This window comes from Bufo gargarizans, chromosome 7 (genome assembly GCF_014858855.1).
Source record: "Bufo gargarizans isolate SCDJY-AF-19 chromosome 7, ASM1485885v1, whole genome shotgun sequence".
In the NCBI taxonomy this organism is placed as follows: domain Eukaryota; kingdom Metazoa; phylum Chordata; class Amphibia; order Anura; family Bufonidae; genus Bufo; species Bufo gargarizans.
In genome coordinates, this window is record NC_058086.1 from 127,287,448 (window position 1) to 127,312,273 (window position 24,826).

Sequence of the window (24,826 nt, forward strand, 5' to 3'; positions counted from 1 at the left end):
TGAACTCACCTACCTCTGGGGTCTGTTCATACTGGTAGTCAGTCAGGGCTTTGATTAGGGTTTTCACTAGGAGGTGTCCATCTTCATTCCCTAAGTTTTCAGGCCTTATTTCCTTTTTCCTCCGGTGTGGAGTTTCACTCCCACACTAGAGTGTGACACATACCACTTTGTTGTGGTATTTGTGGTGCTGTTCTCTACTTTTGCCATATGAAAGACTAGAGTTTTTGCCAGGTGGCCATAAAAATTGTCTTATTATCATGGAAATGTGGTACAGTTCCACGCTTTCTCTAAAATTGAATTCTGTTATATGATATTTGTACTTCTGTTAATTTTTTTTTTCAAAAGATTGTTTCAAATTAACTAATTTTCTAAATGATTGTCATTTATCCCATCACATACCCCATTCCTTTACACCATGGACTTTTAGGTAGGCAGATTGGAACAGTGGCACAGTTTGCTCTTGCTGTACTGTCTAGTCCAGCCTCCATTGTCATCTCAGAGAGGGGTTTCAGCACTTCGCCAGTGTACAAAACATTACATTTGTCAAAATGAAAAAGACATGGATCCTTAAAGGGGTTCTGCAGTTTTTTTAAACTGATGATCTATCCTCTGGATACATAATCAGCATCTGATCGGCGGAGGTCCGGCACCCGGATCTCCTGCCGATCAGCTGTTTGAGAAGGCAGCGGCACCACGGCCTTCTCGCTGTTTACCGCAGAACCAGTGACGTCACGACTAGTATCAATGGCCTGGGCGGGGCTAAGCTCGATTCAAGTGAACAGTGCCATTGCCTTCTCAAACTGCTGATCAGCAGGGGTCCCAGGTGTCGGACTCCCCACCGATCAGATGCTAAGGATTTTCACACACCTTCGGTTGATGCCGATATGTAGACCTGCTATTGCTGATGGTGGTTATTTATTGCCAGCCCCATCCTGCCACTGCCTCGGTTTGCTTACCTACCATCATGTTCTATATTGTATGGATACTGATGCTGCCACCACCGCTGCAGGTGCTATTCCCCCTACTGTCATTACAATTTCCCTTACACAGTTTTCACTGCTTCTACTACTACTACTACTACTACTACTACCCCATAACAGCTGAAAAGGCATCTACTGCCGTGTCTTTTCCATGCTGTGCTGCTACTTCTGCCAATACTATTTATTACCACATGCCACTATTATCTCTACACACCTTAGACCTTACCTTACCTAACTGTAATATGGAAAAAGCATTACAAATGCAGTGTGTTTTATATGTTTACACATAGCTATACACCGTGTGACATAGCAAGGGGTTTTGTTTGGGAAGGCAAGTATTTTCTTCCCAACATGGTGAGATCAAATACCGGACCAGAGTTTAAGTGCCGATCCGGGTTTTGGCAGCACCTGGCTGTCCTCTAAATAGGCAGCTGGGCTCAGCAGCTGAATTTCTGTTTTGGGATCTGAAGTATGGTGCTGTGCTGGAAGGTTGGGAGCCGCATGAGGGCTGCGCGCTGGGAAACAGTCCCCTAAAGCCTGCTGTGGACTGCCGGGGATAAAACGGCTAGCAAGGGGACGTGTCTGTTCTATGGACTTTTCATTGTGTGAATCAATACCAAGACTGGAATGAGTCATTTTTCTTTTGCCTTAATAAACACTGACATTTTGATTTACAAACTTGTTTTGCCTCTGTACTGCGTCCGCTTACCCTGCCTACCAGAGCAAATCCTCACAACCGGTAAATTAGTGTGACTTTCACATTAATTACTATTGCCGTCATTGTGTTAAAGATGGAGGTGGTTGAGAAAGAACAAAAGTAAAAAAAACTGAGAAAAATGATGCGTCCTAGGAGACCTTAGAGTGTCATATACTAGTTGTTAAAATCAATTCAGACACATAATATTTTTTGAAAGATTCGACCTGTCTGACACAAAACCAATTTAAGTAGTTCGCTCATCTCTATATCGAATACTTTGGAAAAATTGTGATATATGACATCCATCGATTCACCAAGGTCCAGTCTAGACCTTTACCTCTGCCTATAAAGTGATCATCAGATTAGTTTCATAAAATGAATCTCTCATAAATCGGTGCTGATAGAGAATTATACACTTTGGTGGTAATTTATTAAACAGAAATATGCCTAAATTACACATATTTTTGCTGCAGATAGCGGCACAAAGATTCAACGACGCATAGCTCACACCAAGATTCTCACCCCGTCTATATATACATCATGGTTTTCATCTATATTGTGGGGAGTGCTTTCCTCTCCAATGACAAATTTAACCATCAGAAAACAGTTAGGACTAGTCGAGTGTACAGAACTTACACCTAGTGCTTTCTATTCAGCAGTGACTTCCCCTTCTCTGACAGTTTGCTCTTTGTCACTCTGCAGACTACATTGTCTATCCCTCTCCCCCATTCCTAGTAACTGGCACCAATTCTTCTCACAAGGAGCACCCTAGGCACTAGACCTCCAGTTCCTAGTGGTCAATACAGCTCTGGATTTTCTATGCAACATGTCAATGGAATTTGTTGAAACCTCATCCACTCTGCTCTTATTATACAACACTACAATACTTTCACACCCCGATTCTGTAGGTGAAAATCTCTATAATCCTAATAGGCTAGTTTCAAATGTGCATTTTCCTTTCCGGGTTTGAGATCCGAAAGAGGATCTCAAAACCGGAGGAACATGCTTCAGTTTTGTCCCTGTTCATTGTCACTGGGGACAAAACTGCCCAAACCAGAATGGAATGCATAAGAATGCAGTTTATTTGCATTCTGTGATTGGACACAAAACCGTTGCAAACTGTGGTTTCGTGTCCGGTTTGCAGAACTGAACAAGCCAGATCCAGCATTGCAAACAATGTAAGTCAGTGGTGTCTGATAAAAAAAATTTCAGACAGGAAAAATCCGGCGCAGGATCCCTCACCCATTGATTTATGATGGTGTTAGTGCCGGATCTGGTTTGGTGGTTTTTGATTTAATACAACCGCATTGAATTGGAACGGATACAGCTAGTTGAATTAAATCGAACGGAAGCGTTTTCCTCTGGTTTTGAGATCCTCTGCCACCAAGGAAAACACATATGTGAAAGTAGCCATAGTGACAGAAATTCAGTTCCTCTATGTTATTTGCGTACACATTGCAATGCATTAGAATGAACTTACCTATACAAACTGGTGCTTCATTCCAGACACCATTCAAACATGTGGCAAACCTATTTCCGTCAAGAATATAATATTCTGGGCATCTAAATTCCACCTTCTCACCAGATCTATAGACAACTTTTCTAATCTCCACAGTGTCTCCATACTGCACAGTTGGTGGTGGACCACACTGCGCTCCAGTTCCTGAAACAGAATCAGAATTAAGTAAATGTAATAACTGAATATAATTGCAAACCACCATAAAACATTTGTTTTCTCCTTAATATCACATACTTTTTTCTTACAGAACTGTCCTTATTACTTCATCAACTGCAGTATTCTACTTTTGTAATTTGATAAGAACCTGTCACATCTCCTCACATGTCTTTAGTAAACATATTGTCCATAAAATGATAATTCTGGATAATAAATAATATATTGACAACTGGAAGTTACTATTTTTCTGGTCAAGGGGCTCTGTCCCTGTATTCTGCTACTATCAGCAGTAATCGGACAGCGTCCGTCTGTGCAGGAACACGCTCCTGGTAACATGCAGTTGTCAATGTATTCACACTTCTCTAAGAGCAGTAAGAGAGGAACAGTATGGTGCACAGTTGAATGATGCTCCAGAATTATTTCATGAAGAATACAAGTATTTGGTTAAATAGACACATCAGGAAAAGTTATTGGCCCTCAATTTTCAACAGAAAAGGGTAACCATGGCACATCAGCAACGAGAAAATGTTCTCTGAATACTTTTTCACTTACAGAATTCTCAAAAAACGTTGTGCACTCCAGTTATTATTTTGCCACACTTTAAGGCCTAGTTCACCGATTTCTATCACCAATGATTGTGAGCCAAAGCCAGAAGTAGAGCCTACACCGAGATAAGGTATAATGGAAAGATTAGCATTTTGCACCTGTTCTGTGTTTTTGACCCGCACCTGATTGTAGCTCAGAATCACTGATGAAAATCACTGACCTAATCACTGAAGTGTGAAGTGAGACTAAATATTTTTTAGCTGGACTGCCAATTAAGGATGAGTGAGTTTCTTGATATTCATTTGTATCCAAATAATCACATTTTTGAAAAAAAATGAATGTGTCCAAATCAATTCTTCTCAAAAAGAAGTTGCTTGAATTGTCGTGAAAATTGGCATATCCTCTAGTCTCCAAGGACTAGGATTTTTATGAAAATATGTTCTCTTTTTGTTAATGTTTAAGAATTTTTGCTCTTTATTTCCCTTCTAACTCTCCCTAAGCTATTGAAGGCCATAACAGCAATAGCAAATATACTGATGGGTAAAGGCATGTTTGATGGTTTTAACTAGTGTTAAGCCAATCAAAGCTGAAGATGTGGAATTTAATCCGAAGTTTAGGAAAAATTTGATTTGCAACAATTTCCTAAAATGGTTGCCACCAGTGTTGCAAACTGAAAGTAAGAAGCCCTGTAACAAGAGATCACCCATAATGCAGTGCAGCCAGCCTCTGTGATGTGACAGCCATATAAAACTCTCATCCTGCCTGGTATCCGCCATTTTACTGTGAACTGAGTGCAGGTAGTGACAGATGATAAGGACAGTGATAAAGAAAGCCTTTAATTGTGAAATATTGGATAGGGAGAGTTCTGGGACAGCGCAGGGACAGTGTAGGCAGATCAATTCTATTACACCTTTAGTCATTAATTGGGGTGAAAAAGTGATCTTATACTACGGATATATGGGTGTCCATATTGTCTTATAGATAAGTAATTCTATAAATCCTTGATTCTATAATTGGGGTGAAAAAGTGTTCTAATACTACTGCTTTTGGGGTGTCCACATTATGTTATACACTGACCAGCAAAAGGATAACAATACTTTGAACTTTTGAATTTCAGGCACCATATCTCCCCATCCACTAGAGCTTCGAATGAGAGACTACCATCATTTTATCGACAATCACTAGAAAATGACCCGGCATTGATCGGGTATTTATTTATTGCAATTTTATATTAAATAACAGTGACTTTCACAACAGCCGCCCCTTTAACGGTGACCGCCCCTTTAACAGTGACTTTCACAGTGACCACCCCTTTAACATTGACTTTCACAGTGGATGCCCCTTTAATATTAACCACCCCTTGAACAGTAACTTTCACAGTGACCACCCCTTTAACAGTGACTTTCACAGTGACCGCCCCTTTAAAAGTGACTTTCACAGGGACCGTCCCTTTAACAGTGACTGCCCCTTTAACAGTGACTTTCAAAGAGACCGCCCCCTTAACAGTGACTTTCACAGTGATTGACCCTTTAACAGTTACTTTCACAGTGACCACCCCTTTAACAGTGACTTTCACAGTGGCTGCCCCTTTAACACTGACTGCCCCTTTAACAGTGACTTTCACAGTGGCTGCCCCTTTAACACTGACCGCCCCTTTAACAGTAACTTTCACAGTGGCCGCCCCTTTAAAAGTGACTTTCACAATGACTGTTCCTTTCACAGAGGAAAAGGGGGGAGTAGGAGCAGCACTCAACTCGGCTTTTCAGAGCTCTGGTTGTGTGGATGCAACAGCTGAGCGAAAGACCCCAGATCCAAGGTGGTCCAATGGTAGGCAGTAGAAAGCGAAGGCCACAGCAGCATATCCAACCACGTACTTCTTTATTGTTCAAAACTCCATAGTACAGTGCACAAAATAGCAACGTTTTGGCTACATCTAGCCTTTGCCAAGCATATATTACAAATGATAATGCCCATATATAAATAGTTAAAATCATGCACACCCACAATATTGGTCACCCAATAATCCCTTAGATCAATGAACACACTCTGGTTATAACCAATGGAGATAGAATCTCACAGCCATGCCTAATTAATGTGTATACGCCTGTCTCACCTGTATAAACTTTCTATAATCGCGACCTGTGCAACACTCGGTGTGTCGATGTCGGCACAGGTCATCAGTTTGAGCAAATCGTGTGGGATTAGACCAGCGGCATCAGCAGCCAATCAGGGACGCCCATATCGGCCGTGTCATAGCCGGCGTGCAGGTCAAGTGACCGAAACTTCTCTGTCACATGACCGCTGTCAATGCAAATGTTATTGTTAACCACGCTATAACATTATGCCAAACTAGCACATCGATTATGAATTTAACAGAAGAAAACCTCAAGGTATGTTATATACTCATAGTTAAGGGAAGACACATATTCATAAAAAATATGCATAATTGCTGCAAGCACGCCATGGTGAGAAAAATCCCAACATGGTCAGGCATACCAGATCATTACATAGACATATCCCCAATAGTGAGATGGTTTGACCAGGGGTGCATATAGACATCATTCATAAAAACATATAAACCAATATGTATAGCGGATGAAGACCTAACTGATCCCCGCCACATTGAACTCAAGATTGAGTCCAAAGGGCTGTAAGGACCTCAAAGTGTATATCCATTTCAATTCTTTTTTTCTCAGCACAGCATCTTTGTCTCCACCCCTGAGTAGGGTGCCTACATGGTCTATCACCCTAAAGCGCAATTGATTGACAGTGTCCTCCTCCACAAAATGTTTGGCTACTGGTTTGTCCATGTTTGCATTGCGGATAGTGCTTTTATGTTTATTAATCCGTTCACAGATTTCCATAGTAGTCTCACCTACGTAGATGAGACTACAGGGGCATTGTATAACACACACCACATCACGTGATCTGTATGTATAGTAACCATAAATCTTGTGCTTTTTTCCACTGTAGGGATGTGAAAAGTGATCCCCTTTAAGGATGTTACCACAATTGCAGCAAGACAAACATAGAAAAGTGCAATTTCTTCTTGGAGCCAAAAGCCTTTGTCTACTCACAGCCAGGCCACCAACATCAGTTTTCACTACCCTGTCACGTAGGTTAGAGTTCCTCTTGTAGGCCATCATAGGTGGGACCTTAAATTCTTCTATATCTGGTAGACCTCTTTGTAAAATGTGCCACTCCTTTCTGAGGATGTGAGCAATATCTCCACATACAAACATAGAAACATAGAATCTGTCGGCAGATAAGAACCCATCTGGCCCATCTAGTCTGCCCAATAAACTGAATACTATGAATAGTATCCTTCTATGAAGGATAGCCTTATGCCTATCCCATGCATGCTTAAACTCCTTCACTGTATTTACAGCTACCACGCTATTCCATGCATCCACTACTCTCTCAGTAAAGTAATATTTCCTGATATCACTTTTAAACCTTTGCCCCTCTAATTTCCTCTTGTAGCAGTTTTTTTTTAAAAGTTTCCATTATATTCCCTCTATCTCATCTTTCTTCCAAGTGTGAACTGTTACACCTCCCTGCGGGGTTGTTTTGGGCAGAAACAGGAACAATCAACACCTTTGTAGCTTGTGCGTCACACTGTTGCAATTTATTTAGCAAGTTGCTCAAAACAACAAACAAAAAACAAAGTAAACATAGCCATCTGGCTCCTGCCTATCTCACTCGGTAGCCCTAGCTAAACTCATAACACAAAAACACAAAAAGCATTTTCAAGGGGAAAACAGAGCAACTTACAGTTCAGTAGTTAGGTGGAGAAGCTAACCGCTCTCAGAGCTCCTAGGCTTGCAGCTTCTCAAACAGACTGCCCAGACTCCCAGAGCGAAAGCTCCTGGGTCAGGGCTGTTGACTTAATTAGTACACCTGTGTGAGCAGTCCCCCAGGCAGGTAAAACCCGGACTGGCTCCGGGTGGTCAGGGAACCCACCCAACTCTTCCCTGACCGGCTCCAGGACCCTAAACTGTCTTTTTTTTTCCCAGGAAGCTTCTGGATACAAAGAAAACCAAACCTTCCTGGAGCCTTTTAACACATGAAGTGCCGGAAACTTGGTGCAATGTACACACCATCCAGCACTTTCTCTGCAAAACATTGTGACACCCTGTCACACAAGCTATACATGTTAAGGTCCTTTAATCTTACCTGGTAAGTTTTACCCTGCAATCCATGTACTAGTTTAGTAGCACTTCTCTGAACTCTCTCCAAAGTATCAATATCCTTCTGGAGATATGGTCTCCAGTACGGAGCACAATACTCCAAATGAGGTCTCACTAGTGCTCTGTAGAGCTGCATGAGCACCTCCCTCTTTCTACTGGTAATGCCTCTCCCTATACACCCAAGCATTCTGCTAGCATTTCCCGCTGCTCTATGACATTGTCTGCCTACCTTTAAGTCTTCTGAAATAACGACCCCTAAATCCCTTTCCTCAGATACTGAGGTTAGGACTGTATCACTGATTTTACATTCTGATGTTGGGTTTTTACACCCCAGGTGCATTATCTTGCACTTATCAACATTACATTTTAGTTGACAGATTTTTGACCATTCCTCTAGTTTTCCTAAATCCTTTTTCATTTGTTGTATCCCTCCAGGAACATCAACCCTGTTACAAATCTTTGCATCATCAGCAAAAAGACACACCTTATCATCGAGGCCTTCTGCAATTTCGCTGACAAAGATATTAAACAATATGGTTCCCAGAACAGATCCCTGAGGTACCCCACTGGTAACAAGACCGTGGTCTGAATATACTCCATTGACTACAACCCTCTGTTGTCTGTCCCTCGGCCACTGCCTAATCCATTCAACAATATGGGAGTCCAAGCACAAAGACTGCAATTTATTGATAACCCTTCTATGTGTGACAGTGAGCTGACCCTGTAAAAGATTGTAGGTGAGGGCCTGCAGGTGAGCTGAACCTATAAAAAATTATATGAGTGCCTGCTGGTGAGCTGACCCTGTAAAAGATTTGAGGTGCGGGCCTGCTGGTGAGCTGACACTGTAAAAGATTTTAGGTGCGAGTCTGCTGGTGAGCTGACCCTGTAAAAAATTATATGCGAGGGCTTCTGGTGAGCTGACCCTCTAAAAGGTTGTAAGTGAGGACCTGCAGGTGAGCTGACCCTTTAAAAGATTTTAGGTAAGGGCCAGCTGGTGAGCTGACTCTGTAAAAGATTTTAGGTAAGGGCCAGCTGGTGAGCTGACCCTGTAAAAGATTTCAGGTGCGGACCTGCAGGTGAGCTGACCATGTAAAAGATTTTAGGTGTGGGCCTACTGGTGAGCTGACCCTCTAAAAGGTTGTAGGTGAGGGCCTGCAGGTGAGCTGACCCTGTAAAAAAATAATATGCGAGGGCCTGCTGGTGAGCTGACCCTATAAAACATTATATGCAAGGGCATGCTGGTGAGCTGACGCTGCAAAATATTTGAGATGCAGGCCTGCTGGTGAGCTGACCCTGTAAAAGATTTTAGGTGTGGGTCTGCTGGTGAGCTGACCCTGTAATAGATTTTAGGGGATTTGGGCTGCTGGTGAGCCGACCCTGTAAAAGATTTTAGGTGAGGGCCTGCTGGTGAGCTGACTCTCTAAAAGGTTGCAGGTGAGGGCCTGCAGGTGAGCTGACCCTGTAAAAAAAATATGTGAGGGCCTGCTGGTGAGCTCACCCTGTAAAAGATTTTAGGTGTAGGCCTGCTGGTGAGCTGACCCTGTAAAAGATTGTAGGTGAGGTCCTGCTGGTGATCTGACCCTGTAAAAAATGATATGTGAGAGCCTGCTGGTGAGCTGACCCTGTAAAAGATTTGAGGTGCGGGCCTGTAGGTGAGCTGGCCCTGTAAAAAAATTTAGGTGAGGGTTGTTTGTGAGGCCCTGCTGGTGAGCTGAACCTGTAAAACTTTATATGTGAGGGCCTGCTGGTGAGCTGACCCTCTAAAAAATTATATGCGAGGGCCTGCTGATGAGCTCACCCTGTAAAACATTGTAGGTGAGGGCCTGCTGGTGAGCTGACCCTGTAAAAAATTACCGTATTTTTCGCCGTATAAGACGCACCGGCGTATAAGACGCACCTAGGTTTTTGGGGAGGAAAATAAGAAAGAAAAAAATTTGAACCAAAAGGTGCGCTTTTGAACTAATTGTGGTCTGTGGGTGATGCACTGTTATGGAGGATCTGTGGATGACACACTGTTATGGGGGATCTGTTGTTCTGGGGGATCTGTGGGTGACGCACTGTTATGGGGGATCTGTGGGTGACACTTATGGGGAATCCTTTCTGGATGGCACTGTTATGAGGATCTGTGTATGACAGTTATGGGGGGGATCTGTGGATGACACATATATAGCATCTTATGCTATGTATCATCCACAGATCCCCTCCATAAGTGTGGGGGTCGCATTTGCTTTTATAATGGGGGTGGGGGTCGCATCTGCATTTATAATGACAGCGGGGCCCGTGCAGTGACTATTCTACTACACGGGCCCCGCTTACTGTATAATCATATCCCTAATAGTTAATTGTGTGCATGTAATTGCATAATGAGCGATAATGATGAGCGCTATTACTTACAATTAGAAGCGCTCGCCGTTCGGAGCAGAGAGCAGAGAGGAGGGAGGAGGCAGGCCGGGAGGACGAGCGCTGGCAGTGTGAGTCATACATCATGCGCCCACGCCGCCTGCTTCATTCATAAAGTGGGCGGCGCAGGCGCGTGACGTATGACTCACGTTGCCAGCGCCCGTCCTCCCGGCCTGCCTCCTCCCTCCTCTCTGCTCCGAACGGCGAGCGCTTCTAATTGTAAGTAATAGCGCTCATCATTATCGCTCATTATGCGATTACATGCACAGAATTAACTATTAGGGATATGATTATACAGTAAGCGGGGACAGTGTAGTAGAATAGTCACTGCACGGGCCCCGCTGTCATTATAAATGCAGATGCTGCCCCCAGCCCCTCCTCCCTCACAGCTGATACACCCGCCGCACGGCATCGCGGCGGGTGTATCATTGAAAACTAGGCAAAATCGGCTACATTCGCCGTATAAGACGCACTGCTATTTCCCCCCCACTTTTGGGGGGGAAAAAGTGCGTCTTATACGGCGAAAAATACGGTATATGCAAGGGCGTGCAGCTGTGCTGACCCTGTAAAACATTATATGCAAAGATGATATATGTGAGGGCAATATATGCAACGAATAAGCATGGTGATATGATGGAAGAGGAGGATGAGAAAAGGAAGATTCAACCATATACCGTTTTTTGTGGTGGAAGAGGTGCATGGAAATACAGTGTATTCAGTACATTATAGACAACACATTTAAAGTGCCTTTATGTTCATCAGTTTTCCTTTGGTGAAGTTGAGAAGTCATGGTCAATCCAGGCCTTGTTCATTTTTATAAGAGTCAACCTGTCAGCATTTTAAGTTGATAGGTGAATATGCTTATCTGTTATAATACCACCAGCAGCACAAAAAATCCGCTCAGACAAAACGCTGGTGGCAGGGCAGGCCAGCACCTCCAAGGCGTAGAGTGCCAGTTCGTGCCACGTGTCCAGCTTGGACACCCAGTAGTTGTAAGGCACTAAGGGATCATTGAGGACACTGACACGATCCGCTATGTACTCCATCACTATCTTCTATCTTCCAAATTGTTTCCCTTCTTGTGACACTAAGCCTCGCATCTGGGTGAGGGTGCTGGCAGGGTGTCATGAAACTGTCTGAGGCTTTAGAGAGTGTTGCGCTGCCTCTGTTGGAACTGCAGTGTGTTCCCTTCATATCCCCTCCTTGGTTGGCCAAGGAACTATGGACTCTGCCGCCAGTGTTGGCAGATGGAAACTTTTTGAGCAATTTTTCAACAAGGATCTTCTGGTATTGCACCGTTTTGCTCGTCTTCTCCACCAGAGGAATGAGAGATAAGTTTTCTTCGCAGTGGGGGTCGAGAAGGGTGAACAACCAGCAATCCGTGTTGTCTAAAATGCTTATAACGCGTGTGTCGCGAGTACCAACTAATCCTCTTTATCCTCTTCTGCCCACTTACGCTGAACAGATGGAATTACACTTCCATGGGTACTACCCTCTGTAGCGGAGGCAACTGTCTCCTGTTCCTCCTCCTCCTCTTCATTGTCCAATTAGCGCTGAGAAAACAAACTGAGAGTGATCTGGCTATCGCCCTGTGTAATGTCTTCCCATATTTCCACCTCTTCCACATGCAAAGCGCTGTCCTAATTGTGAGCAGCGAGCATTTGAGTAGACACAGAGGTGGGATGGTTACGCTGATAGAGTTATCGCTGCTCACAATCTTTATTGATTCCTCAAAGTTTCTCACAGAGGTCAGACATCTATGCCCACTCCTCGCTTGTGAATAGTGGAATCTGACTGGAAAGTCGATGACCATGTTGCAGCTGGTATTACACTACTGCCCTCTGCTGCTCACAAAGCCTGGCCAACATGTGGAACGTCGAGTTCCAGCGCGTGCTCACGTCGCACAACAGCCGGTGAGCTGGCAATTTCAAGCACTGCTGCAGTGTTGACAGGTCGGCTGAAGCCGTCGATGACTTGCGGAAATGTGCACACATGCAGCACGCCTTCACCAGTAGCTTAGGCAAACTGGGGTAGGTTTCAGAAACTGCTGAACCACTAAGTATAAGACGTGGGCTAGGCATGGCATGTGTGTGAGCTTGCCGAACTCCGAAGCTGCCACAAAGTTACGGCCATTATTAAACACAACCATGATTACTGGTTCTAGGTTAAGTGGCGAGAGCCACAGCTCAGTCTGGTCTATTATACCCTGCCACATCTCTGCAGCGGTGTGCTGGTTGTACCCTAAGCATATAAGCTTCAGCACGACCTGTTGCCACTTCCCCACTGCATTGCTACACTGCTTCCAGCTACAGACTGATGACTGGTGCTGCACGCAGATAATTCTGAGGTGAAAGTGGAGGAGGAGGAGGAGAAGTGGGTGTTGGAGCCACTAACATAGGTGCTGGCAGAAACCCTGATCGACGTAGGGCATGCAATCCTTGGCATCAGTAGCACCTGTGCCATCCCAGGGTATGACTCGCTCACACCCTTCACAACACTACCAGTGTGTCGTCAGGGAAATGTAGCATTCCTAGCTGAATGCAATTGTCCACGAGTCCGTGGATAAGTGGAACTTCCCAGTAACTGCGTTGGTCAGGGCACGTTTGATGTTTTGCGACACATGTTGGTGTAAGGTGGGCATGGCACACCTTGAAAAATAATGGCGGCTGGGGACTGCGTAACACGGGACAGCCTCCGACATCAGGCTGTGGAAGGCCTCAGTGTCCACAAGCCTAAATAGCAACATTTTCAGGGCCAGTAATTTGGAAAGCTGCGCATTTATGGTGGGTGGGCATTTGCACTTGCGTTCAAAGGCCTGGGGTGAGGACATTTGGATGCTGCGCTGGGAGACAGAAGTGGATGTGGTCGCTGATGGTGCTTGCAAAGGTCCAGGTGCAGGGCGGGAGGCATCTAGGCCTGCGTATTGGACAGGATATTGGCCAGCATGTTACACAGGGGAAGAGGAGGCAGTGTTGTGACCCGCAGACACAGATTGTGGACCCAGGCGTTTGGACCACCTATTACTGTGCTTTGATGCCATGTGGCGGATCATGCTGGTGGTGGTGAGGTTGCTAGTGTTCACGTTCCTGCTTATTTTTGTATGGCACAGGTTGCAAATGACAATTCTTTTGTAGCCCGCACTTTCCTAAAAAAAAGCGCCAGACTTCGGAACACCTACCCCTTGGCAAGGGAGTTTTCCGCAAAGGTGTGCTCCGGGGAACAGTTGCGGGCCTGTTTGGTGTGGCCCGCCTTCTCCCTTTTGCCACACCCTTGCCTCGTCCAGCCTGTTGCGGTGCAGTAGATCCCTCCCCCTCTGTACTGCTGTCCTCACTCGGCTTTCCACCTTCCCAGGTTGGGTTAGTGACATCAACGTCCACCACCTCCTCTTCCACTTCCTCACTCTGCTCATCCTCCTGACTTGTTGACCTAACCACTACATCAGTGATTGATAATTGTGTCTCATCCTCTTCATCAACCTCTTGAGACAGTAATTGCCATTATTGGCAACTGTGTCACTGTATCGTCATCATCCACCTCATTAAACCGTAATTGCCGTTTCCCACCGCCATCTTCTTGTGATTGTGGATGCTCAAGAGTTTGGTAATCAGGGCACAAGATGTGTCCCTCTTCAAGTGAGCGCCTCGGAATATCCGAGTGTGGGATCACTTTTTTGCCCAGACTCTCCATGGTGGGAGGAATGAGGATCAGGGTGAGGATTGGGTTGAGCAGACTCTTGGGTACTGAGACTGGACTTGGTGTTAGACAGGGTGGTGCTTAAGCGACTGGAAGCATTATCTGCTGCAATCCAACCGACCAGCTGGTGTCCTGCGCCGCCCTGCAAACTGGGACATGAAGCTAGGTATCGTGGATGATTGTTTTTCTTGTGTTCTGGCAGCAGGCACAGTTTCACCGCACCCAGGGCCACAGCCTCTGCGTGCACCATCAGCATCATGGCCACTGCCCTGACTCCTACTGCTTGCCTTCTTCGTATTAAATGTTATATATGATTGAAAGTCTGTCACACGTACAGTAGCGTAGGATTTTGAAGTGTATGTGCAAACAAATTTAAAAAGGTATGTGGGATGTGTATTTGGGATAAATCCCGCATATAATGTCAATGCTGTCACCAGCTGCTAATGAAAAATTACAGGGAATGTCATAGGTGTTTGGGATGAGGAAACATTATACAGGATAGGTACCACCGGTAATGTCACTGTCCGCAGCATCTACGCAAAAAAGTACACTGTGTCACAGATACATTTTTTCAGTGCACACATTACACTGCAGTTGTGGCACTGGTAATGTCCCTGTCAGAAGCGGATACCGTCTATTGAAAAAGTACACTGGATGTCACAGATATTTTTGGGATGTGCACACTTTACACTGGAGATGTGGCACAGCTGATGTTGCTGTCTGCAGTGGCCTAACTATTGTACGCTATTTAGCGCAGGATGCCCTAAATATAGATATTGCAACCACACACAATAGTGCTTAGAAGGACTTTTGGGTCTGTAAAGTTTTAGCTATTTAGTGCAGTTTGCACAAAAAAAAAAGATATTGCTGCTGCCACACACATTAGTCCTTAAAAGAAATTTTGGATCTCTGAAAAGTTTTGGCGGTAAAAATATTCTTAAATCACTTCCTACACTGCCCGTCCCTTCCTCAGCACAGATCTCTCTGACTAAGAATGAGCCGAACATGCATCATTGGGTGCTATATATACATATATATTCCTCAGGAAAAACTGCAATTCTGGTGGTTGTTGATCGCTTCAGTAAAATGATGCACTTTATAGCATTACTAGGGCTACCTAATGCTAAAACTTTCGCACAAGTGTTTGGTCGACAACATTGTGAAGATATGTGGTATTCCCTCTGATTTGGTGTCTAATAGGGAAAGTCAGTTTGTTTCCAGATTCTAGAAGACGTTCCTCTCTCACTTGGGGGTACAATTGTCCTTCTCTTCTGCCTTTCACCCTCAGTCGAACGGATAGACTGAGCGAACTAACCAGAATCTGGAGACTTATCTGAGATGTTTTGTCTCAGAGAAATCAGGAGGAGTGGTCTTCTTTTTTGTCTTTGGCCGAGTTCGCCATAAATAACCGTAGGCAGGAGCCCACTGATAAGTCAAAGTTTTTTAGGGCACATGGGTTTTGATCCGCAGTTTGGCACATTTTCTGGTACTGAGACTTCTGGTATATCTGAAGAGGAAAGATCTATCTGTTTGGCGGAAAATTCTAAATAATCAAAAAAAATGGGCAAGAAGTATAAACGTATGGCTAACAAGAGATGTATGAGTGGTCAGGACCTGAGAGTGGGTAATTCTGTGTGTCTGTCCACAAAAAACATTAAGTTGAAAGTACCTTTTTGGAAAGTAGATTTATTGGTCCATATGAGATCTCTACTATTATTAACACGGTAGCCTTTCGTCTCGAACTTCTGCAGCCTTTGAAGATTCATAATGTGTTCCACAAATCATTACTGAAGAGATATGTCAAACCTGCTGAACTGTCCTCCCTACCACCCCCTCCTGTCATGGTGGACGGGAATCTCGAATTTCAGATTGCTAGGATAGTGGACTCCAGAATTCTCCGTAGATCCCTTCAGTATCTCGTTCACTGGAAGGGTTACGGTCCAGAGGAGAGAATGTGGGTTCCAGCAACCGATGTTAATGCCAGTCACTTTGTGAAAGCCTTTCACAGGGCTAATCCGGATAAGATCGGTCCTGGGTGTCCAGAGTTCACCCATAGAAGGGGGGTACTGTCACGGTACCTTCTGTGACAGAGGTTCGAAAATCAGAGAGACTGACTGCACATGAGGTTAACTGACAGTCCTTTGATAAAGTCCCTTGATTCTCAGTGTTGTGGTTTGGTAATGACCACACCTCTTGTCAGGTGCAGCTGGTGGTAATTACTACTTCCCTATTTAGTTCAGTTGCACACTTCATATCATGCGGTTGATATTCTCTGCTTGGATTTGGAGGAGTTGGTGTGTGGACCTTATCTGTGTTCCTGCTCATTCATTTTCTATAGGATAGGTTGTACTGCTCTTTGTCTTTGGTTGTTCCCTTGTGCTTGTTGTTACTAGGCGTCAGGGAGACGCTAGTTTGTTCACCTGGGAAGGAACCAGTAGTCTCATTCCCTTTCACTACCTCTAGGGTATCTCAGGGCTCCAAGGGTTTAGGTTACGGTATATATATATTTTTTTCACCTTCAGAGTCTATACATACTGACAGGAGTCAGGGCCAGATCTAGGAGTTTCCTAGGTGACCTTTCCCTTCTCCCTAGCCTTGAGGCCTAGTTCTTTGTCCTTTCCCTTCTGTTGTATTTCTGGTGTTCCTCCTCTCTCCATTATTCGTGACAGTAATTCCATTAGGCCTTGATTCTCTAATTGGGATTTAAAAGTGGTCTAATAGTACTGCTATTGGTGTGTTCACATTGTTTTATACATAAATAATTATATAACTCCTTAATACTATAATTGGGGTGAAATAGTGCTCTATTTTTTCAGTTATTTGTTTCTCTGCCTTGTTTTATAGATAAGTAATTCCATTAGACCTTGATTCTGTAATTGGGGTTAAAAAGCAGCCTAATACTCCTGCTATTGGGGTGTCCACATTGTGTTATACATAAGTAATTCCATTAGACTTTGATTCTGTAATTGGGATGAAATAGTGCTCTATTTTTTACAGTTATTTGGTTTTCCACCTTGTTTTATAGATAAGCAATTCCATTAGGACTTGATTCTGTAATTGAGGTTAAAAAGCAGTCTGATACTACTGCTATTAGGAGGTCCATATTGTGCTTTAGAATGCTAAATCTAAAATGCCTTGATTGTGTAATTGAGGTAAAAAAAAGTGGTCTAATATTACTGCTATTGGGGTGTCCACTTGTTTTATGCATACGTTATAGGCCTTCATTCTGTAATTGGGGTGAAATAGTGATCTATTCTTACAGTTGTTTGTTTTTTAACTTTGCTTTATAGATAAGTAATTCCATTAGGCTTTGATTCTATAATTGGAGTGAAAAAGCGGTCTAGTTATACTTCTATTTTACACTTACAATTACTGTTACTGTATAGTATGTCTGACAGACAAGTTACAGGGCCTTCTAAGGGAACTCAACTGTAATCAGACACCCACAACCAGGAGTCAGTGTGGTCATCTGACACCATGTTTAGTTGGCACGGCCCAGGAACAATCTCTGTGCCCCCACCTGTCCTAAACCTGCCTCTTTCTTTTTCTGCTTCTTCTGCTCGGTAAGTATTGCATGCTGCCAGCTCTACTTCACTTTTCAGCAGCTAATGCCCAGCCTGGATTTGGAGGAGACAATCATGGTCGCTACCTGACCTGCCCACCTGCAGGAAGAAGCAATGAGAGCTGTGTGGGAGTAGGTGTTGTGAGCAGTCAGGGAGGTGGCCATGAGACTGGTGAGGGCGAAATCAGTGACGTGGAGACAGTAGTGGATAATGATGTAGCTGATCACATGTGGGAGCCAGGTGAAGAGAAGGCTGCATCATCAAGGGGTGAGGGTGGCAGCTTGCACATGAGACAGCGGCTGAGCCAACAGGGTGTAAGCATGGAGGTGAGTCAGCAGGGTGGCAGCACTGTGAGATCGGAAGCCAAACATGCCCAGGGTAGATCACTTGCTACTTAGGAGCCTACCTGTCCAGAACCAACTAGCAGTGCACGGGTGCATAGAGGCAGCGGCAGGCAGTCAACACTCAGTGGTGGAGGTAAAATGCCATACTCACCCTTGTGGGAATTTTTCAAGTCACTGGGGGACGTTAGTGTGGCCATATGTAGAATCTGTGGGCAGAAGGTGAAGGGTGGCCAGGGTGCCATGAAGTGTCACCATAAAGTGGCATGGGAAAACTGTGGAGCTAATGTTGTGGTACAGCCTGAGGCATCTCCACAAAAGGGAACTGTGTTTCCTTTCCATCATCTACTGGTCTTGATGCTCCTCCTCCCACTCCTCGTCATGCATTTCACCAGCAATCGATCACCGTGGCTATTACAAAAAGACAACAGTATGCGTTCACTTATTCAACGACACAAGATGAACATACTTCTGGGGGGGCGGAGCTAGCCGCGTCAGGAGATGGCTGCTTGACCCGTGAGCTCCTCACAGCAGCACCAGCAATTAGCTATGACTCTGATGATGAAGGCTCCCTTGCCGTGTCTGAGACACACAGCGAACTCGGCTCGATTCCCATCTCCAGGGCCTTTCTCAAGGAGTCCCTGGCACTTGCTTTTGAGCCCGTCATGAAAGAACTCTCCGCCATAAAATCGGAGATCAAACAAACGGGACATAGAGTGGCGGCTCTAGAAGACTCTCAAGTGGCCCTGACTAAGCACAGCCGTGCAATGCAGTCGAAAGTTGAAGAGTTCCGTGAGCAGTTGAACACGGCTTTCATGCACCTGGAAGACCAGGAAAACAGGAGCCGAAGAAAGAACATTCGAATAAGAGGAGTCCCTGAAAGTGTGCAGAGGGACGACATACCAGACATGGTCAGTCAAATTTTTACAGCACTTCTTGGACATGACCGGGCAAAGATGGTAGTTATAGAGAGAGCCCATAGGGCCCTCAGGCCCAAACCACCGCCAGATGCCCCGCCACGCGACATTGTTTGCGGCTTGCTTAGTTATGTGGATACGGCCGCCATTTTGACTGCCGCTCGTCACAAAGGGGACATTTCGCATGAGGATCGTAAAATCCAGCTCTACCAAGACCTGGCTGCCAGCACCCTAGCCAAGAGGAGACAACTTAAGCCACTCACCGATATCTTAAGAGAGAGACGTCACCCCTTGCGCTGGCTTTTTCCGTTTGGCCTGTGCGCCACCGTGAATGGGAAGCAGATCACCGTGCGTCACCCCGACGATCTCAGCAAGATGTGGGAAGCCCTGCAAGTGGAACCCCTGGACATTCCCTCGTGGCTGCCGATGTCCGGCGAAATGAAGATGCCTACATTGCCTGCCATTGAAGATTGGCGAATCGCTAAAAAGTTCAAGTCACCACAGGCGAAGAAGCGACAAGCAGAGCTCCAGGACACTTGAACCTGTATGCGATATTGCATGGATCGAGTGCTGCCCACCTGCGGTCTGAATCCGGTAATATATCGGTACCGCACTGATTGTTAAACTGTTCTTTCTTTTTTCAGATTTAGTTTTTGCTGTTGGCCTAGATCGTAATATGTAAGGTCTGTCTTAGACGGTTAGCCCCGTCATTGCCACCACATGGTTGACTCATTTAACCCTATTTCAACAGCAGGGGCAATCTGCCCCGAACAAGATGGCAGTGACGAGATACAGTCTCTTATCAAATAATATTGGAGATATGGCACTCAATATCTGGGAATTTTGCTCAAAACAAGTCGCTTTATTGATGCAATAAAATACTTAAAATGTCATACAAAGTACGTAATTTGTACAGAAATTAAATAACATAATAATAAAAGTCACAATTGACAATATAAAAATCACTTATAGTGTATATAAACACACATCAGACAGCAAATGGGTACTTGTCTGTAATCTGATTAAATGGATCCAGAGAGTTAAATTCTCAGCACTAGAGCACTGAATGTGTTATTGCTCAATAATTTTCAATGAGAAATTGATCGAATGTCACCATTCATTCGGTATAAAATAATCACCGATTATCATTAATGTAGTGCAGTCGCAGGATTTTCGGATTTAATAGTAGAAGTTATTCCGAATATGCATATATCACAGTTCATGGAACTTATCAGATTAGAGTTCAGAAGTTGTTAGCTCTAGGTGGCGTCCCACCTTTTTTCAAGCTATTTAAATCCCTTACCTCCACTTCTCAATACGGTTTGTTCAGTCACCGTTTCCTCAGCGTCCCAAATATTCGATTTCTCCTTGCTTGTAAATCAGAGTGTATCACTCTGAGGAGTTTTCGAGCTTGATGTAGGACGAGTTGATCACTTAGGAGGTTGTTGGTAAGGGAGGTGTAGCTGTAGATCTCCTTGCGTACGCCAAAAATGGTGGTAATGTGGGGTCCAGGTTCCTCCCAGACGCGTTTCGAAGTCCCAAGGGGTGCTGACTAGGGATGAGCGAACTCGAACTGTATAGTTCGGGTTCGTACCGAATTTTGGGGTGTCCGTGACACGGACCCGAACCCGGACATTTTCGTAAAAGTCCGGGTTCGGGTTCGGTGTTCGTCGCTTTCTTCGCGCTTTTGTGACGCTTTCTTGGCGCTTTTTGAAAGGCTGCAAAGCAGCCAATCAACAAGCGTCATACTACTTGCCCCAAGAGGCCATCACAGCCATGCCTACTATTGGCATGGCTGTGATTGGCCAGAGCACCATGTGACCCAGCCTCTATTTAAGCTGGAGTCACATAGCGCCGCCCGTCACTCTGCTCTGATTAGCGTAGGGAGAGGTTGCGGCTGCGACAGTAGGGCGAGATTAGGCAGATTAACTCCTCCAAAGGACTTGATTAACTGATCGATCTGCAGCTGTGGATCATTGAGCTGCTGATCCTCAATTGCTCACTGTTTTTAGGCTGCACAGACCGTTTGTCAGTCTCATTTTTCTGGGGTGATCGGCGGCCATTTTGTGTCTTGTGGTGCGCCAGCACAAGCTGCGACCAAGTGCATTTAACCCTCAATGGTGTGGTTGTTTTTTGGCTAAAGCCTACATCAGGGTGAAGCTGTCACACCAAGTGCATTTAACCAGCAATAGTCTGTTCATTTTTTGGCCATATACAAAATCAGGGGCAAGCTGCGCCTGTCACCAAGTGCATTTAACCCTCAATGGTGTGGTTGTTTTTTGGCTAAAGCCTACATCAGGGTGAAGCTGTCACACCAAGTGCATTTAACCAGCAATAGTCTGTTCATTTTTTGGCCATATACAAAATCAGGGGCAAGCTGCGCCTGTCACCAAGTGCATTTAACCCTCAATGGTGTGGTTGTTTTTTGGCTAAAGCCTACATCAGGGTGAAGCTGTCACACCAAGTGCATTTAACCAGCAATAGTCTGTTCATTTTTTGGCCATATACAAAATCAGGGGCAAGCTGCGCCTGTCACCAAGTGCATTTAACCCTCAATGGTGTGGTTGTTTTTTGGCTAAAGCCTACATCAGGGTGAAGCTGTCACACCAAGTGCATTTAACCAGCAATAGTCTGTTCATTTTTTGGCCATATCCCAGTCTAATTCTGTCACTAAATCCATACCGGTCACCCAGCGCCTAAATACTAGGCCTCAAATTTATATCCAGCTAAATCTGTCCCTAGTGCTGTAGCTGGGCGAGTTATTTAGTGTCCGTTCAAGCACATTTCTTGTTCTGGGTTGAAATACAATTCCCAATTTAGCAATTTCATAATTTAGTGGTTCCTGCTATATCAGAGCTATTTGAAATCTATCCCAAAAAGGGTATATAATATTGAAGGTGCACATTGGGTCATTCAGAATAACTTCACACACACCCGCTACTGTGTATTTCCAAGTCTAATTCTGTCACTAAACCCATACCTGTCACCCAGCGCCTAAATACTAGGCCTCAAATTTAAATCCCTCTAAATCTCTCGTTACCCACCGCTGTACTGTTGTTGCTGGGCAAGATATTTAGTGTCCGTCAAAGCACATTTTTTGTTCTGGGTTGAAGTACAATTCCCAATTTAGCAATTTCATAATTTAGTGGTTTCTGCTATATCAGAGCTATTTGAAATCTATCCCTAAAAGGGTATATAATATTGAAGGTGCACATTGGGTCATTCAGAATAACTTCACACACACCCGCTTCTGTGCATTTCCAAGTCTAATTCTGTCACTAAATCCATACCGGTGACCCAGCGCCTAAATACTAGGCCTCAAATTTAAATCCCTCTAAATCTCTCGTTACCCACCGCTGTACTGTTGTTGCTGGGCAAGATATTTAGTGTCCGTCAAAGCACATTTTTTGTTCTGGGTTGAAGTACAATTCCCAATTTAGCAATTTCATAATTTAGTGGTTTCTGCTATATCAGAGCTATTTGAAATCTATCCCTAAAAGGGTATATAATATTGAAGGTGCACATAGGGTCATTCAGAATAACTTCACACACACCGCTTCTGTGCATTTCCAAGTCTAATTCTGTCACTAAATCCATACCGGTGACCCAGCGCCTAAATACTAGGCCTCAAATTTAAATCCCTCTAAATCTCTCGTTACCCACCGCTGTACTGTTGTTGCTGGGCAAGATATTTAGTGTCCGTCAAAGCACATTTTTTGTTCTGGGTTGAAGTACAATTCCCAATTTAGCAATTTCATAATTTAGTGGTTCCTGCTATATCAGAGCTATTTGAAATCTATCCCTAAAAGGGTATATAATATTGAAGGTGCACATAGGGTCATTCAGAATAACTTCACACACACGCTTCTGTGCATTTCCAAGTCTAATTCTGTCACTAAATCCATACCGGTCACCCAGCGCCTAAATACTAGGCCTCAAATTTATATCCCGCTGAATTTGAATACAATACATTGGGCCAAATAATATATTTGTTGTTGTGGTGAACCATAACAATGAGAAAAACATCTAGTAAGGGACGCGGACGTGGACATGGTCGTGGTGGTGTTAGTGGACCCTCTGGTGCTGGGAGAGGACGTGGCCGTTCTGCCACATCCACACGTCCTAGTGTACCAACTACCTCAGGTCCCAGTAGCCGCCAGAATTTACAGCGATATATGGTGGGGCCCAATGCCGTTCTAAGGATGGTAAGGCCTGAGCAGGTACAGGCATTAGTCAATTGGGTGGCCGACAGTGGATCCAGCACGTTCACATTATCTCCCACCCAGTCTTCTGCAGAAAGCGCACAGATGGCGCCTGAAAACCAACCCCATCAGTCTGTCACATCACCCCCATGCATACCAGGGAAACTGTCTCAGCCTCAAGTTATGCAGCAGTCTCTTATGCTGTTTGAAGACTCCGCTGGCAGGGTTTCCCAAGGGCATCCACCTAGCCCTTCCCCAGCGGTGAAAGACATAGAATGCACTGACGCACAACCACTTATGTTTCCTGATGATGAGGACATGGGAATACCACCTCAGCATGTCTCTGATGATGACGAAACACAGGTGCCAACTGCTGCGTCTTTCTGCAGTGTGCAGACTGAACAGGAGGTCAGGGATCAAGACTGGGTGGAAGACGATGCAGGGGACGATGAGGTCCTAGACCCCACATGGAATGAAGGTCGTGCCACTGACTTTCACAGTTCGGAGGAAGAGGCAGTGGTGAGACCGAGCCAACAGCGTAGCAAAAGAGGGAGCAGTGGGCAAAAGCAGAACACCCGCCGCCAAGAGACTCCGCCTGCTACTGACCGCCGCCATCTGGGACCGAGCACCCCAAAGGCAGCTTCAAGGAGTTCCCTGGCATGGCACTTCTTCAAACAATGTGCTGACGACAAGACCCGAGTGGTTTGCACGCTGTGCCATCAGAGCCTGAAGCGAGGCATTAACGTTCTGAACCTGAGCACAACCTGCATGACCAGGCACCTGCATGCAAAGCATGAACTGCAGTGGAGTAAACACCTTAAAACCAAGGAAGTCACTCAGGCTCCCCCTGCTACCTCTTCTGCTGCTGCCGCCTCGGCCTATTCTGCTGCTGCCGCCTCGGCCTCTTCCTCCGCCTCTGGAGGAACGTTGGCACCTGCCGCCCAGCAAACAGGGGATGTACCACCAACACCACCACCACCACCTCCGTCACCAAGCGTCTCAACCATGTCACACGCCAGCGTTCAGCTCTCCATCTCACAAACATTTGATAGAAAGCGTAAATTCCCACCTAGCCACCCTCGATCCCTGGCCCTGAATGCCAGCATTTCTAAACTACTGGCCTATGAAATGCTGTCATTTAGGCTGGTGGACACAGACAGCTTCAAACAGCTCATGTCGCTTGCTGTCCCACAGTATGTTGTTCCCAGCCGGCACTACTTCTCCAAGAGAGCCGTGCCTTCCCTGCACAACCAAGTATCCGATAAAATCAAGTGTGCACTGCGCAACGCCATCTGTAGCAAGGTCCACCTAACCACAGATACGTGGACCAGTAAGCACGGCCAGGGACGCTATATCTCCCTAACTGCACACTGGGTAAATGTAGTGGCAGCTGGGCCCCAGGCGGAGAGCTGTTTGGCGCACGTCCTGCCGCCGCCAAGGATCGCAGGGCAACATTCTTTGCCTCCTGTTGCCACCTCCTCCTTCTCGGCTTCCTCCTCCTCTTCTTCCACCTGCTCATCCAGTCAGCCACACACCTTCACCACCAACTTCAGCACAGCCCGGGGTAAACGTCAGCAGGCCATTCTGAAACTCATATGTTTGGGGGACAGGCCCCACACCGC

General features: G+C 45.2%; 1 protein-coding gene across 2 annotated transcripts in view; it reads right to left on the reverse strand.

Moving 5' to 3' along the window:
- Positions 1–24,826, reverse strand: part of LOC122943123 (complement factor H-related protein 1-like) — a 363,452-nt gene that overhangs the window by 219,049 nt on the left and 119,577 nt on the right. For both annotated transcript variants that reach the window (XM_044300591.1, XM_044300590.1), the window contains exon 5: positions 3,158–3,340. In XM_044300591.1, coding sequence (XP_044156526.1) covers positions 3,158–3,340 — 183 coding nt within the window. The remainder of the gene's footprint in view (positions 1–3,157; positions 3,341–24,826) is intronic.